Here is a 15913-nt window from a genome sequence, read left to right as displayed (position 1 = left end):
ATATAGATAAACCTAGCTCTAAGGGAAGCTGAGAAATACGGTCTTTTTTGGGTGCATGTGTGCTAAGTTGTTTCATTTGTGTCCACCTCTTTGCAACTCCCTGGACTATAGCCCTCCAGGCTCCTCTGTCCATGAGATTCTCCAGGCAAGAATACTGGAGTCGGTTGCCATGCCTTCCTCCAGGGGATCTTTTCCAACCCAGGGATCGAACTCACATCTCTTGTGTCTCCTGCATTGGCAGGCAGGTTCTTTACCACTGGGCCATCTGGGAAGCCACTTTATTTGGGTAGCTTTGTGCTAAGTTTAAAAATGGGGATTCTGTCAACGATGAATTCTGATCCACGATCATAAAAGAAATATTGGATCTGCTCCATTTTGCTGTAAACCTAGAACTGCTCTAAAATGAATCAGGAGCTTGGGATTAACATATGCACACTAATGTATAAAAGATAACCAGCAAGAGCCTACTGTATAGCCCAGGGAGCTTTACTCAACATTCTGTGATAACCTATATGAGAAAAGAATCTGAAAAAGAATGTATATATGTTTATGTATAACTGAATCATTTTGCTGTACACCTGAAACTAGCATGACATTGTAATCAACTATACTTCAATAAAGTGTTAAAAAGAAGGAAAACACCCCCCCCCCAAAAAAAGTCTATTAAAAAATAATAAAATAAATAATTTGAAAAGGAGATCTGTTGGGGAACCACTGGGAATCTTTGTCACAGAGGGACGCGATTCAGCCTCTTTTCTTACACTCCCTTGACCTGCTGTGGTCAAGTGCTAGTGTAAATGGCTTCTGCAGTGTGACTCAGTGACCTCAATATAAACCAAGACTCAGAAATCACTAGCCTCTAAACCTGCTGGGCTCATGGTCCCATACAATATGGAGGATTTAGAAACCTCCCCAGTGAAGAGGATGATGCCTGCTGACCAACGCAGTGCATTGGCACAAGGATGAACTCATTCAAAAGAACTGCAGAGCCCTCTCTAAATACAATGACACATTTGAATGCTCACTTCCGATCCTGAGTGATGTAAGCTTTCCCTTGATATACTCTTTCCTCCTGGAGTTAGTCAATGAATTTTTACACTACAGCAGGACATTTTCTTTAAAATTTTAATGTCAGTTAACTTTAGATGATTCCTGTTATTTTAATACTAAAATATACAGAAAATTTAAAGACTGGTTTAGAGAAAGTGATTGACTAAAAACGCTTCTTTTCTTCCGTGTAAAACAAGATATTAAGATGGAAGTGCATAAAGCTGAGTTTTTAAAGTGTTCTAAAAATAGTTTTCCATGAGACTTCCCTGGTGATTCAGTGGTTAAAAATCTGTCTTCCAATGCAAGGGAGATGGGTTCGATCCCTGGTCTGGGAACTAAGATCCCGCATGCTGTGGGGCAACTAAGCTGGTTTGCCACAACTGGAGATCCTGAATGCCACAACTGAGACCCAGTGCAGTCAAATAAATAAATATTTTTTTTAAAAATAGCTTTCCTTTTTCTTTCTAGGGCATGGGGACAAATGAGGATGCGCTGATCGAAATTCTAACCACTAGGACAAGCAAGCAAATGCAGGAGGTCGGCCAGGCCTACTATACAGGTGATCTTGTTTTCTGCTTATACCTTTACCGCTGTTCACACCTATATGAGCCAATGCTCTTTCCCCCCAGAAACCCGCCAAGCTCTTCTTCATGAGTGATTTTGAGAAGGCAAGAGTATAAACAGGAGGACACATTCTAAAATGGGCTAAGGACTGTGGATTTTTCAGAGAACATTTTAATATGATCTGAGCTAGAAACTGCTCTATAGCAATGGCATTAATGCTTTGCATGTAAACATTACAACTCTAGTGGATTTTGCTCTCAGCGATTACTGCTTAATTGAATCAACCATTTTCATCAATGGAGGAGACTCAAATCATTGTATATTCATATGACATGCTAAAAACACTGGGCTTAGCCCCATGATTTTTGGTGTGGGAAATTGTGTGTGTGTGTGTGCGCGCTCAGTTGTGTCTAACTCTTGGTGAAGGCATGGACTGTAGCCTGCCAGACTCCTCTGCCCATGGAACTTTTCAGGCAAGAATGCTGGAGTGGGTTGCCATTTCCTACTCCAGGGCACCATCAAGACTGGTGGCGTGAAGGACGTACTGGGAAAAGTCTGGGAGGGTCCCAAACACAGCGCTTGCAGGTCTGCAAGATGCATCCCCACTCCCAGCACAGTGATGTATCAATTTAACTGCCAACCAGGGAGGTTCACTTGGTCTTTGGTGTCTGGGGTTTTCAGTGGAGTTTTATTACACATACCTGATTTTTTTTTTTTTTTTTAGAAACTAAGCAACAGAACATTTTACTTACTTATTTTTGGCTGCACTGGGTCTTCATTGCTGCTCACAGGCTTTCTCTAGTTGCAGCAATCGGGGGCTACTCTTGGTTGTGCTGCATGGGCTTCTCACTGCGGTGGCTTCTCTTGTTGCAGAGCATGGACTCTAGAGTGTGCAGGCTTCAGTAGTTCTGGCACATAGGCTTAGGTGCCCCATGGCATGTGCGATCTTCCTGGACTGGGGATCGAACTCGTGCCCCCTGCATTTCATTGCACGTGGATTCTTACCCACTGGACCACCAAGGAGGTCCTACACAGGCATGACTGACTGACTCCATCACAGCCATGTGACTGAACTCCATCTCTAGTCCCCTCCTGCCCACTAGAGGTCAGGCTGATATCACATGGTTCAAAGCCTTAACCCTTTAGTCATCAAGTTGATCTTCTGGTGTGACCCAGCACCATCTGGAGTCATCTTGTTAGCATAAACTCAGCTGTGGTTCAAGGGACCCTCCATGAATAACAATGATGTTCCTATTGGGGGGATTCTGATTGTTTAGAGGTTAGCTGCAAAAATCAAGGGACAGTGACCAGCCCAATTCTTATTAAACAGCAGCTCCCTGTCACCTCCTCCAAGTACCTTAAGGGAGCTATGGTTTCTATGGATTTGTATCATGGGAGGTTTTGCAGTAGAAGAGAGCAAAAGGAGGGATATACCAGTCCCCAGGTGGGTGTTAGAGTTTACTTTGAGAGTTTCTCATTAAAATGTAGATCCCTCAATGACAGGTGACTATTTTATTGTTAATGTGCTAATCAGGTCTAGTCAGAAAACCAGAAACACACTAGGTGCTTAACAGAGAGAATTTTAATATCAAGAATTGTTTAAGCACCTTCTGGAAAACTGAAAAAGTGAAACAGAAACACAGGGGTAGCTCAGAAGTGTAACCCTCAAGGCCGAGACAAGATTAGGGTTTTTAGAAACTAGATCAGAGGAGGGTGCTGGTACTTTCCGGGGTTGGTACTGGGTTGGCCAGAAGTTTGTTCTGGTTTTTCTGTAATGTTTTATGGGAAAACCCAAACAAACTTTTTGGCCAACCCAGTGCTTCAGGGGTTCAGAGGAGAGGCCTCAGAAATTGGAGTTCAGATTTCCGTGGAGGGGAAGGGGGCTGCATCTCGCTAGGGCCAGCACCTCCAGGGGCATGTAAACAGGTGACTTGTTCTAGGAGCCTGGAGCCAACTGCTGCTGTCTGGGTGAATCTCTTCACCGGGTTGACACTGTCCTTCCTTCCTCCTCCTGCCTTCCATCTGATCTCCCTCTACTCCCTTCATTGGTGGAACCTGAGAGGGAGGTGGGGTGGGGGGACAAAAGAGAAATATCATTTGTCAAGTCCCACCCCTAGTTCCCTCCACGAGTCAAGGATTAGAGGGGCAAATTTGGGGTAGATGAGACCGTTGCTCAAAAATAGGCATAGATGGGTACATGGTGGGTGTTTAATGTCTTTGATTCTCTCAGTTCAACAAGATGTACTTGTAAAAAATCACCAGACCCCGGGGCTGTATCCCAAGATGCTGTGTTGCTTTTTGGTATCTGTTAGAAGAGTTACCACTCCATGAGTTGACTGACCCCAAAATTCTCCCTGAAGTTCAGCATTTATTTATGTACAAACAGCCCAGCGGTATAATCTCTATGAAAGGGAAATTTTTGTCTCTTTTGCTCTATATTTTATCTCCAGTGCTCAGAATATTTATTGAATGGATATCCTTAAGATTGAGATAGGGGACCTCAAGAGCCAAGTGAATGGGACTATTGTTTTGCAAATATGACAAGTGATCCTTGTTCAGAGTTACCAGATGCCCCGGTATCTGTGTGAGTTAAGCTCTCTAAAGCTAGAAAGAATTGAGCTACATCTAGGTTCCCTTGCTAAGTAGGGATTCTTGATACACAAGAATTGAAAGAAGGAAATAGTAAAAGAAGGAAGAAAGCTAGAGCCAGTGGTCTCAATCACGTAGAGCCAAGCTGGTACAGGACACAGAACTTTCCTAGGGACTTAGCCTTCCAGTCACCCCCTTTGCATCAGGCATCCATGGCTCCCCTGCACATCTCCATCCAAGCAACTCTTTCCCCTCCTTCTCTGCCTCTACTGTTCTTGAGGAGACCAAGTAACATCTCTTCACTCACCACATGCTGTGTGTCTCCTCAAGGCTTGCATTTGCTCACGGTTTCTGATTTTTTCTTGGCTTCAGTTTTATGCTTTATTTCTAGGAGTCTTTCTACTTCATTGTTACTCTTTTTAAAAACTTCTATACGGCTCACTCTGTAACAAAGAAGATTCAGTGAGCTCAGAAAGGTGCTTTCTTTTGGGCAGAGTTCTCCCACCAGGTCACCTGGTAGGCTGCTGGCTACCTCTAGTCAGAGGCCAGCCCTGTTGCAGTCAGCTGTAGTGAGAGCGATGGTGTCATATAATGTGAAACAGTGACCTATGTATTAGAAATCCATCAGACGAACTGTCAACATGGCCCTCATAAAGGGACCAGGTATATGGAGTAGCTTGTACAGTACAATGATACAATAACACTTCAATGAACAGAGATCTAAATTCTGAACTCTTCCCAATATTTTAAAGTCAGTGGTGCATGAGAGAACACTGAATCAGGAATCAAGAGCTCTAACTTCTGCATTATTAAGACAGTGTATTTGTTTTTCTGTACCCTACTGTGCCCCAAAATGCATAAAGTAGTTTTCAACTTTCATGGAAAAAATTTTCATATTTTTAGTCTAATTTCCTGCAAAAAATACCTGGAGTAAAAAGGAGGTGTGGGAGATTACATGAGACCCATCTAGATAATTCTAATATTATAAAATACTTCTCCAAATTCTAACAAATCAGAGCATCATCCTTAGGTTTGATATTTTTAAATTAAAAATTTTTTTCCAAGAGTGAAGGATAGATGTAACAATAATATATGAGTGTCAGGGAAAATGATGCCTACTAAATGTTAATATTACTTAGATAAATAATCTGTATTTATAGTGGATTTTGTTTACTTGAATTGCTCTGGAAAATTATAGATTTCATAAAAGAGATTTACTAAAATCATACTGAAAAAATTTTTGTCTCAACACAGTTCTTAAGATTAGATGATCTCAAATCATTTTCTTTTTTTAAATTTGTTTTTGGCTCCGCTTGGTCTTTGCTGCTGCACTCGGGCTTTCTCTAGTGGCAGGGCATGGGCTTCTCATTGCAGTGACTTCACTTGTTGCAGCTCATGGGCTGTAGATCGTGGGGTCAGTGGCTGCAGCACCCTGCAACTTAGTTGCCCCTCGGCATGTAGGATCTTTCTGGACCATGAATCAAACCCATGTCCCCTGCAGTGGCGGGTGGATTCTTAACCACTGGGCCACCAGGGAAGTCCTCATATCACTTTCTATAGTTGTCCTTTACTGATTTAAAAGGACAAGTATTCATATGACTGATTTATAGAGTCCTTGAGAATGAGGCAGGCAGTTCAGATAGCCCCATGGTGTCAGCTGCATCCAGGTGTACAGGTGGCTCCAAGAGAAATGCTACCCCGTGGATGGAACAGAACAGAGTTTTGAGATGCATTGAACACTGCACATCACAGGCTATGTAAAAGGGGCTATTAACATATGTGAACACACAGTTGGCATTTGTTACGTAAAAACAGTATGTTTTAGGGTAGCTTTCTTACTTTTGAGAGCTATCAAATAAAGCAACCTAGCTGTATGCATTAAGATTAGAGATAGGTTCAATACAGCAAAAATAACAGTGGCTTAAGTAAGGTGAACATTGATTTCTTTCATATATAGAAGTGTGGACATAAGCAATTCTAGGACTGGTGTGATAGCTCCTCAGAACTTTCAGGAACCCAGACCCCTTCCTGCTTATTTTTATGCCATCACTCAGAGGTAGTTCTTCACAGACCAAGATGGCTGCCTGAGCTCCAGCAATCAGTCTACACACCAAGGAGTAGGATGGAGGAAGGCACGAAGATGGACATGAGCCATCACTAAGGAGATTTCCCAGCAGTGTCCTAAAGGTCTGCCTACATTTCATGCCAAGAGGAGAGCTGAGAATGTGGTCTAGAAGCTCTGTGTACTATGTCTTGCTTAAGGCCAGGTTTCTAGTCCTATGGAAGAAAGATGTAATAGAAACTGGAAATCAAACTAATAGCTTAGCCACCCTAGCTTTCTCACTATACATTTCTTAGTACCATAGTCAGATGAAATGAACCATGATTTGATCCAGAATGGCAGCCTTTTTTTTCTTTCTGTTCTGTGCTACTACCACACCACACACTATAGTAATAGTTATAAGAAGAATTTATCTATTGCAGAAGAGCACTAAAAGATTAAGAAAGGAAGCAGTAGCAAGATTTATTTTATCAGGTACTCATTCCTTGCCAATGTTGACATTTAAGCTTTTCTGTTTTAAAATAATATTTTTAGCTTATCAAGGTTTAGTTTCATTCTTATCTGGTTTCAGCGTACAAGAAGAGTCTTGGAGATGAGATTAGTTCTGAAACATCTGGTGATTTCCGGAAAGCTCTGTTGATTTTGGCAAATGTAAGTTTTTATTTTTCATTTTTCATTTTCCCCAATAAGATGCATGCTCAATAATGATTTTTAGGAAGTTTTCAAACAACCAAACTGAGACAGTGAGATTGCAATTTTCCTTATGAAATGATTTGTTCATTTTACATTTGCATCACCACCATGCAGCATAATATTTAACTACCATCATAAAAGTATAACATAATGAGTCCATCATAAAAGTATAACATAATGAGTAGCCAAAAAATATTGTTTTGATCAGTATATGGATTAAATGTATTTTGATCAGGGTTTGTAATACATTAGAAAATATTCTGTAAGTTCATCTGGGTTTCCCTGGTGACTCAGATAGTAAAGAATCTGCCTGCAATATGGGAGACCTAGGTTCAATTCCTGAGTCAGGAAGATCCCCTGGAGGAGGGGATGGGAACCCACTCCAGTATTCTTGCCTGGAGAATCCCGTGGACAGAGGAGTAAGGCAGGCTACAGTCCATGGGGTCTTGAAGAGTTGGACACAGCTGAGCAACTAAACACACACACAAGTTCATCTAGAAGAAAAATCATTTATTTCCATTGTAAGTGTCTCCATTTTTAAGAACATGCTGATTTTCTACTGAACTCCAAAGAATATATAACTTTTGGTAGCATTTAAATAAAGTGGGAAGCATAATTGAGAATTACCTTTGGAGAAGTTGTATATCAGTCTCAGGACTTAAAAAGTGACTTTCTGCAACTTCATCCTTGCCCTCTGTGGAAGAGCCGATAAACCATTCATCACCATATGACCAAAATGTGGCCACACCTTGCTGTCTCTTTTTAGGATGCTCATGGCCTTATAAAAAAGGTGGTAAGGTCAAGCACAATAAAGGGCAGAAATGGTATGGGCCTAACAGAAACAGAAGATATTAAAAAGAGGTGGCAAGAATACACAGAAGAATTATACAAAAAAGATCTTCATGACCCAGAAAACCATGATGGTGTGATCACTAACCTAGAGCCAGACATCTTGGAATGTGAAATCAAGTTGGCCCTAGGAAGCATCACTACGAACAAAGCTAGTGGAGGTGATGGAATTCCAGTTGAGCTATTTCAAGTCTGAAAATATGATGCTGTGAAAGTGCTGCACTCCATATGCCAGCAAATTTGGAAAACTCAGCAGTGGCCACAGGACTGGAAAAGGTCAGTTTTCATTCGAGTCTCAAATAAAGGCAATGCCAAAGAATGTTCAAACTACCGCACAATTGCACTCATCTCACACGTTAGCAATGCAATGCTCAAAAGTCTCCAAGCCAGGCTTCAACAGTGCGTGAACTGAGAACTTCCAGATGTTCAAGCTGGTTTTGGAAAAGGCAGAGGAACCAGAGACCAAATTGCCAGCATCCACTGGATCATGGAAAAAGCAAGAGAGTTCCAGAAAAATATCTACTTCTGCTTTATTGACTATGCCAAAGCCTTTGACTGTGTGGATCATAACAAACTGTGCAAAATTCTTCAAGTGATGGGAATACCAGACTACCTTACCTGCCTCCTGAGAAATCTGTATGCAGGTCAAGAAGCAACAGTTAGAATTGGAAATGGAACAATGGACTGGTTCCAAATTGGGAAAGGAGTACATCAAGGCTGTAGATTGTCACCCTGTTTATTTAACTGATATGCAGAGTACATCATGGGAAATGCCAGGCTGGATGAAGCACAAGCTGGAATCAAGATTGCTGGGAGAAATATCAATAACCTCAGATATGCAAACGGAAACACCCTTATGGCAGAAAGTGAAGAAGAACTAAAGAGCCTCTTGATGAAAGTGAAAGAGGAGAGTGAAAAAGTTGGCTTAAAGTCAACATTCAGAAAACTAAGATCATGGGATCTGGTCCCATCACTTCATGGCAAATAGATGGGGAAGCAATGGAAACAGTGAGAGACTTTATTTTCTTGGGCTCCAGAATCACTGCAGATGGTGACTGCAGCCATGAAATTGAAAGACACTTGCTCCTTGGAAGTAAAGCTTTGACAAGCCAAACAGCATATTAAAAAGCAGAGATATTATTTTGTCGACAAAGGTCTGTCTAGTCAAAGTTATGGTTTTTCCAGTAGTCATGTATAGATGTGAGAATTGGACTATAAAGAAAGCTGAGCACCAAAGAATTGATGCTTTTGAACTGTGGTGTTGGAGAAGACTGTTGAGAGTCTCTTGGACAGCAAGGAGATCCAACCAGTCCATCCTAAAGAAAATCAGTCCTGAATATTCATTGGAAGGACTGATGCTGAAGCTGAAACTCCAATACTTTGGCCATCTGATGCAAAGAACTGACTCATTGTTAAAAGACCCTGATGCAGGTAAAGATTGAAGGTGGGAGGAGAAGGGGATGACAGAGGCTGAGATGGTTGGATGGCATCGCTGACTCAATGGACATGCGTTTGAGTAAGCTCCAGGAGTTGGTGGTGGACAGGGAAGCCTTGCATGCTGCAGTCCATGGGGTTGCAAAGAGTGGGACGTGACTGAGGGACTGAACTGAACTGAAGGTCAGGGAGGAGATACAGTCATAGATGTGTGTAAGAGAGGCTTCCCAGGTGGCGCTAGTGGTAAAGAACCCACCTGCCAATGCAGGAGATGTAGGAGATGCAGGTTTGATCTCTGGCTTGGGAACATCCCCTGGAGGAGGAGATGGCAACCCACTCCCGTATTCTTGCCTGGAAAATCCCTCGGACAGAGACGTTTGGCTGGCTATAGCCCAAAGGGGCACAAAGAGTTGGACACAGCTGAAGCAACTTAGCGTGCATGCATTCACATGTGCAAGAGAGGAAATGACTTAAGCCCTATCTCAACAGCCTCTTTCAGCTGATTTACACACCCCTTAATGTGTAGGAAAATCCCGATCACTGTCCCAGCCTGAGGGTCGAGGCAACACTTGTCATCATGCCACTAGGGAACAATTTATCCTCATTATGAAGTTTGAATCTATAAATCCAAGTTGATGAGACATCGTTACAAACATATAGTCCCACAGGTCAGTATTCATAAGTGTACATCTACTTGTATGTGTGGTGAGCACACACACCCACAGGAGGCAGTGGAGAGCAGGGCTCCGGGACAGGGTTTCAGAATCAGGCCTGGACCTTCCTCCTACTCTGCTGCCTACCAGCTCTATGTACTTAGACAAGTTACTTTGACTCAAGCCTTAAAGCCTTCATTTCACATCTGTAAAATTAAAATAATAGTATTACCAACCACAGAGGCTGCTGTGAAAATACACAGAGAGAAAAAGTATAAATAACAGCAGAGAAAGTCATTGATACATGGTGGTGGCAGCTTATTGGAATTAATGCCAATGATCATCAACACTTTTATTATTGGAACAGAGTGAATGATGAAAGGAAAACAAGAAAGCAGCAAACCAGAGAAGGCTAGTTGGAGCAGAGTAGCAGCAGCACTGGAAGCAACAGAGAAAAGAAATCATGCAAAAGTCAGGCAGACATACAAAGACCTAATATTTGTAAATAGGCATAAATATATATATTTTTAATTTTTGTTTATTATTTATTTATACTGAAGCATAATTGCTGAATTGATGCTTTTCAACTGTGGTGTTGGAGACGACTCTTGAGAGTCACTTGGACTGCAAGGAGATCCAACCAGTCAATCCTAAAGGAAATCAGTCCTGAATATTCATTGGAAGGACTGATGCTGAAGCTGAAACTCCAATACTTTGGCCACCTGATGCGAAGCACTGACTCCTTGGAAAAGACTCTCATGCTGGGCAAGATTGAAGGCAAGAGGAGAAGGAGACGACAGAGGATAAAATGATCGAATGGCATCACCAACTTGATGGACATGAGTTTGAGCAAGCTCTGGGAGCTGGTGATGGACAGGGAGGCCTGGCGTGCTGCAGTCCATGGGGTCGCAAAGAGTCGGACATGACTGAGCGACTGAACTGACTGAACTCCATTTATAGTTATCATAAAATATTGACTTTATTTCCTGTGTTGTGCAGTGTATCCTTATAGCTTATTTTATACCTAATAATTTATATCTCTTATTCCCCTAACCCTATAATGCCCCTGCTTGCTTCCCTTTCCCCATTGGTAGCCCCTGCTACCGCTATTGCTAAGTCACTTCAGTCGTGTCCAGCTCTATGTGACCCCATAGACAGCAGCCCACCGGGCTCCCCCATCCCTGGGATTCTCCAGGCATGAACACTGGAGTGGGTTGCCATTTCCTTCTCCAATGCATGAAAGTGAAAAGTGAAAGTGAAGTGGCTCAGTCATGTCCGACTCTAGCAACCACATGGACTGCAGCCTGCCAGGCTCCTCCATCCATGGGATTTTCCAGGCAAGAGTACTGGAGTGGGGTGCCATTGCCTTCTCCGATTGGTAGCCACTAGTTTAGAACAAATGCATTTTTTAAAGTATTATAGCCAAAAGTTTCATTCACCTGTAATTTGCAAAATAATTCAGGCAATCCTCTTTCCTTCTCCATCTTCCATCTTCTATAATGTCCTGAATTATTTATGTGCAAGCACACACACTTAGCCACAGAGCCTTCAACAGTAGAGTTAGTGGGGAATCTTTGAGTTTGGGGTTTATTTTAATAGACTTTATTTTTAGAGCAGTTTTAGATCTCCAGAAAAATGCAGCAGAAGCTACAGAAACCTCCCACAGGCCTCCTCCTCGCACACATCTTGCGTTAGCGTGGTACATTGGTTATAGCTGATGAATGAATTAAATGATAAATGAATTAGATGATGATTACATGATGAATGAATGAACTGACACGTTATTAACTACGGTCTGTACTTTACGTTAGGATTCACTCTGCATTATTCGTCCTATGGGTTTGGACAAATGTTTAATGCCTTGCGTCCACCATTACAGAATCATGTGGAATAGTTTTACTGCCCTAAAAATCTTCTGTGCTTCAGCCATTCGTCCCTCTCTTTCTCCCTCTGAACCTCTGGTAACCAGTGATCTTTTTATCTCTATAGTTTTGCCTTTTCCAGATGGTCCTATAGTTGAAAAAATACAGTGTATAGGCTTTTCAGACTGCATCCTTTCATGGCTTAATAACACATTTCCTTTTTTTTTTTTTTTTTTTCATCACTGAGTGCTATTTCACTGTGGGCTTCCCAGGTGGCTCAGTGGTAAAGAATTCACCTACCAATGCAGGAGACCTGTGTTCGATCCCTGGGTCGGAAAGATCCCCTGGAGAAGGAAATGGCAACCCACTCCAGTATTCTTGCCTGGGAAATCACACAGACAGAGGAGTCTGGTGGGCTACAGTCCAAGGGGTCACAAAGAGTCAGACAGGACAGAGAGAGAGAGATGTTGTTTAGCATCTTTTCATGCACTTTCTCGCCATCTGTGGGTCTGATATCTATTCAGATACTTTGCCCATTTTTAATTGGGTTGTTCTCTTTTTGTCGAGTTTTAAGAGCTTCTATGTATTTTAGATACAAGTCCTGTATCAGATATGTGTTTGCATACATTTTCTCCCAAGGTGTGGCTTGTCTTATGATTCCCTGAAGACCTTGAGTTTCCAGAAAAGGAAACTCGTGCTCAGAAGACTGAAGGGATTTGCTGCAGATTTCACGGCTAGTCAGTGGCAGGGCCAGAAAGAGAGCTGTGAGTGCTCAATTCTTTTGGGCCGTGTGGTCCTCACTGGAAGAAACAGTTCTAAGAGGCCCCGTGGGTTCAAATGCCAAATGATGGAATATTTATCTTTAAAAAGACTGCCTTCATTTTTATCTTCTCTGATTAGGGCAGAAGAGATGAGAGTCTAAAAGTGGATGAGCAGCTGGCCAGAAAGGATGCTCAGGTCAGTAACAGAGCAGAGAAAACATCTCCTTGAACTCTCCTCCCTCCTGCCTGCCTTCTAATATCTCCAGCATCAGCTGGGGCCGTGCTCTCTTCTTTTCTGTCTGAAGGAGAAGCCTGAAGCCCAGCGATACCTTAGCTCCATCTTTATGCCTTCCCCAGTGCTGGTTATTATTCCCCTGGTTTCTGCCACTTCAACTGTCAGATTTTTCTGCTAGAAGTGAGAGACATGGCTTATCAAAAACCTCAGTGACCTATAAAATAAACTTACCCCTCTTCTCATCCCACCTCCTCAAAAAGAGGCAGAATTCGGTCCGTACTAACATTTACGTCTTCTCTCTTGTCCAACAGATTCTCTATAATGCTGGTGAAAAGAGATGGGGCACGGATGAAGATGCCTTCACCGACGTCCTGTGTCTAAGGAGCTTTCCTCAATTGAAACTGAGTATGGACTCACGTTGCAATCTTTTTTTTTTTTCTCTGCGTTGTTTTTGCGAGTACTTCAGGGTTTAATATACATAATTCTGGAAAATGAAGTTAAAAATGGTGAAGGCGGTCCCATTTTTATGTACAGACATATCAGGAAATGACCTGGGGAAGCTATGCTCCAACTCAAGGGAGAATCAACACTACTCAGGTTTTACCCTCAGAGCTGAGTAGATCACCTGTGTGTGTTTAGTCACTCGGCCGTGTCCAACTCTTTGCAATCCCACGGACTGTAGCCCGACAGGTTCTTCTGTCCATCGGATTTTCCAGGCAAGAATACTGGAGTGGGTTGCCATTTCCTCCTCCAAAGGGATCCTCCTGATCCAGGGATCAAAGCCACATTTCCTGTGTCACCTGCATTGCAGGCAGGTTCTTTACTCCCTAGTGTTGTTGTTCAGTCACTCAGTTGTGTCCAACTCTTTGCAACTCTTTGGACTGCAGCATGCCAGACTTCCCTGTCCTTCACCATCTCCTGGAGCTTGCTCAAACTCATGTCCATTGAGTCGGTGATGTCATCCAGCCATCTCATCCTCTGTCGTCCCCTTCTCCTCCTGCCTTCAATCTTGCCCAGCATCAGGGTCTTTTCCAATAAATCAGTTCTTTGCATCAAGTGGCCAAAGTATTGGAGCTTCAGCTTCAGCATCAGTCCTTCCAATGAATATTCAGGACTGACTTCCTTTAGGATTGACTGGTTTGATCTCCTTGCAGTCCAAGGGACTCTCAAAAGTCTTCTCCAACACCGCAGTTCTAAAGCATCAGTTCTTCAGTGCTCAGCCTTTTTTATTGTCCAGCTCTCACATCCATACATGACTACTGGAAAAACCATAGCTTTGGCTAGATGGACCTTTGTTAGCAAAGCCTCTGCTTTTTAATATGCTATCTTGGTTTGTCATAGCTTTTCTTCCAAGGAGCAAAGTCTTTTAATTTCATGGCTGCAGTCACCATCTGCAATGATTTTAGAGCCCAAGAAAATAAAGTCTGTCACTGTTTCCATTGTTTCCCCATCTATTTGCCCTGAAGTGATGGGACTGGATGCCAAGATCTTCAGTTTTTGAATGCTGAGTTTTAAGCCAGATTTTTCCTTCTCCTCTTTCATCTTCATCAAGAGGCTGTTTAGTTCCTCTTCGCTTTCTGCCATAACAGTGGTGTCATCTGCATATCTGAGGTTATTGATATTTTTCCTGGCAATCTTGATTCCAGCTTGTGCTTCATCCAGCCCAGCATTTTGCATGATGTACTCTGCATATAAGTTAAATAAGCAGGGTGATAATATAAAGCCTTGATGTACTCCTTTCCCAATTTGGAACCAGTCCATTTTTCCATGTCTGGTTCTGACTGTTGCTTCTTGACCTGCATACAGATTTCTTAGGAGGCAGGTAAGGTGATCTGGTATTCCCATCTCTTGAAGAATTTTCCAGTTTGTTGTGACCCAGACAGTTAAAGACTTTAGCGTCGTCAATGAAGTAGATGTTTTTCTGGAATTACCTTGCTTTTTCTGTGATCCAGCAGATGTTAGCCATTTGATCTTTGGTTCCTCTGCCTTTTCTAAATCAGCTTGTACATCTGGAAGTTCTCAGTTGGTGTACCGTCAAAGCCTAGCTTGGAGGATTTTGAGCACTACCTGCTAGCATGTGAAATGAGTGTGTGACAGGGTCGGTTTGGCAGGGAGGAAAGAGGAGCTGCCCTCTGGGCTGAAAGCAGAGAGGAGTGTTCCTGCTGATGGCAGATCCTAAATCACGGCTTCCAGCCCCTTTCTTGCCTAGTTAGCCACTTTCCAGGAAAACCAGGCATTACAGGTGATCTCTGTTAATGCATAAATATGGATTATCATTCAACTTTTTCTGATATGAAGGTAAATGGGTGGGGTGGGGAAGCTGTTTTTCTCAGACCAGCTATTCCATGGAATTGCTAAGCACCCACCCTTCACTCATACATCTCCCTGGGTCATTCTGGAAGCAACAGCACCCAAAAGTATAGAACTCCACTTCCTGTGGACATCCAACTGTATCTTCCCTGTGCTGGTCTGGAGAACCACCACAGTGCATGACTATGCTTACGCCAAGTTCGTGGGAAAACGAGGAGACTTGGACATTGAAATTTCATCCTTTTTATAAAATAATAGTAATAGTATATTATAGTTGCTTTATTAATGTCTTTATTTGAAAAATAAAAACCAAACAATCATAGATCTCCAAATTTTCTGTTTTCAAAACTTACTTGGAAACAATATACTTGGTTTATGAAGTATCCTTCCATGGTAGGTGATGTATGTACAGGTTTTGCTTTCGGGAAATATTGACCAAGAACTTTCAATGCCTTCCAGTAAGTATGAAATAGGCTCTGCTGCCTTGGGGAGTGATTTATTCAGCACAAAGAAATCTTCACAATTAAGATTTCAGTAGCAGATTTAAAATATATTTGGCTCATGACCACATTCTTGTTTCCAGGTGCTGTTATCTTTTAAAAGTTAGCCCACCTTGCTAGAGAAATTGTTTATCATTTAACCTTTCAGGCTATTTTAAATGCTTACAGCCTGGGATGGGGAGGGAAGAAAGGAGAGAGAGAGATTAATCATTGAAGAAAATGGCCTATGAAGTTCAAGTTTTATTGTTGATGATATTTTTAAAAAGAAATTAAAAACAAAAACTTTTGTGCTGAGTTTTTGATGGTTTAAAGAAGTGTTTGTGCTTGCTACTTAATAACATGATGTGCTGC

General features: G+C 42.2%; 1 protein-coding gene across 1 annotated transcript in view; it reads left to right on the top strand.

The window, feature by feature from the left end:
* Positions 1-15913, top strand: part of ANXA3 (annexin A3) — a 71242-nt gene that overhangs the window by 40238 nt on the left and 15091 nt on the right. Inside the window, exons 6-9 of the mRNA XM_006053741.4 lie at positions 1519-1609; positions 6837-6916; positions 12657-12713; positions 13064-13157. Coding sequence (XP_006053803.3) covers positions 1519-1609; positions 6837-6916; positions 12657-12713; positions 13064-13157 — 322 coding nt within the window. The remainder of the gene's footprint in view (positions 1-1518; positions 1610-6836; positions 6917-12656; positions 12714-13063; positions 13158-15913) is intronic.

This window comes from Bubalus bubalis, chromosome 7, assembly GCF_019923935.1.
Source record: "Bubalus bubalis isolate 160015118507 breed Murrah chromosome 7, NDDB_SH_1, whole genome shotgun sequence".
NCBI classification, from domain to species: Eukaryota; Metazoa; Chordata; class Mammalia; order Artiodactyla; family Bovidae; genus Bubalus; species Bubalus bubalis.
The sequence above is the reverse complement of the archived record's forward strand: the minus strand, read 5'-3'. Positions and strand labels throughout refer to the sequence as shown.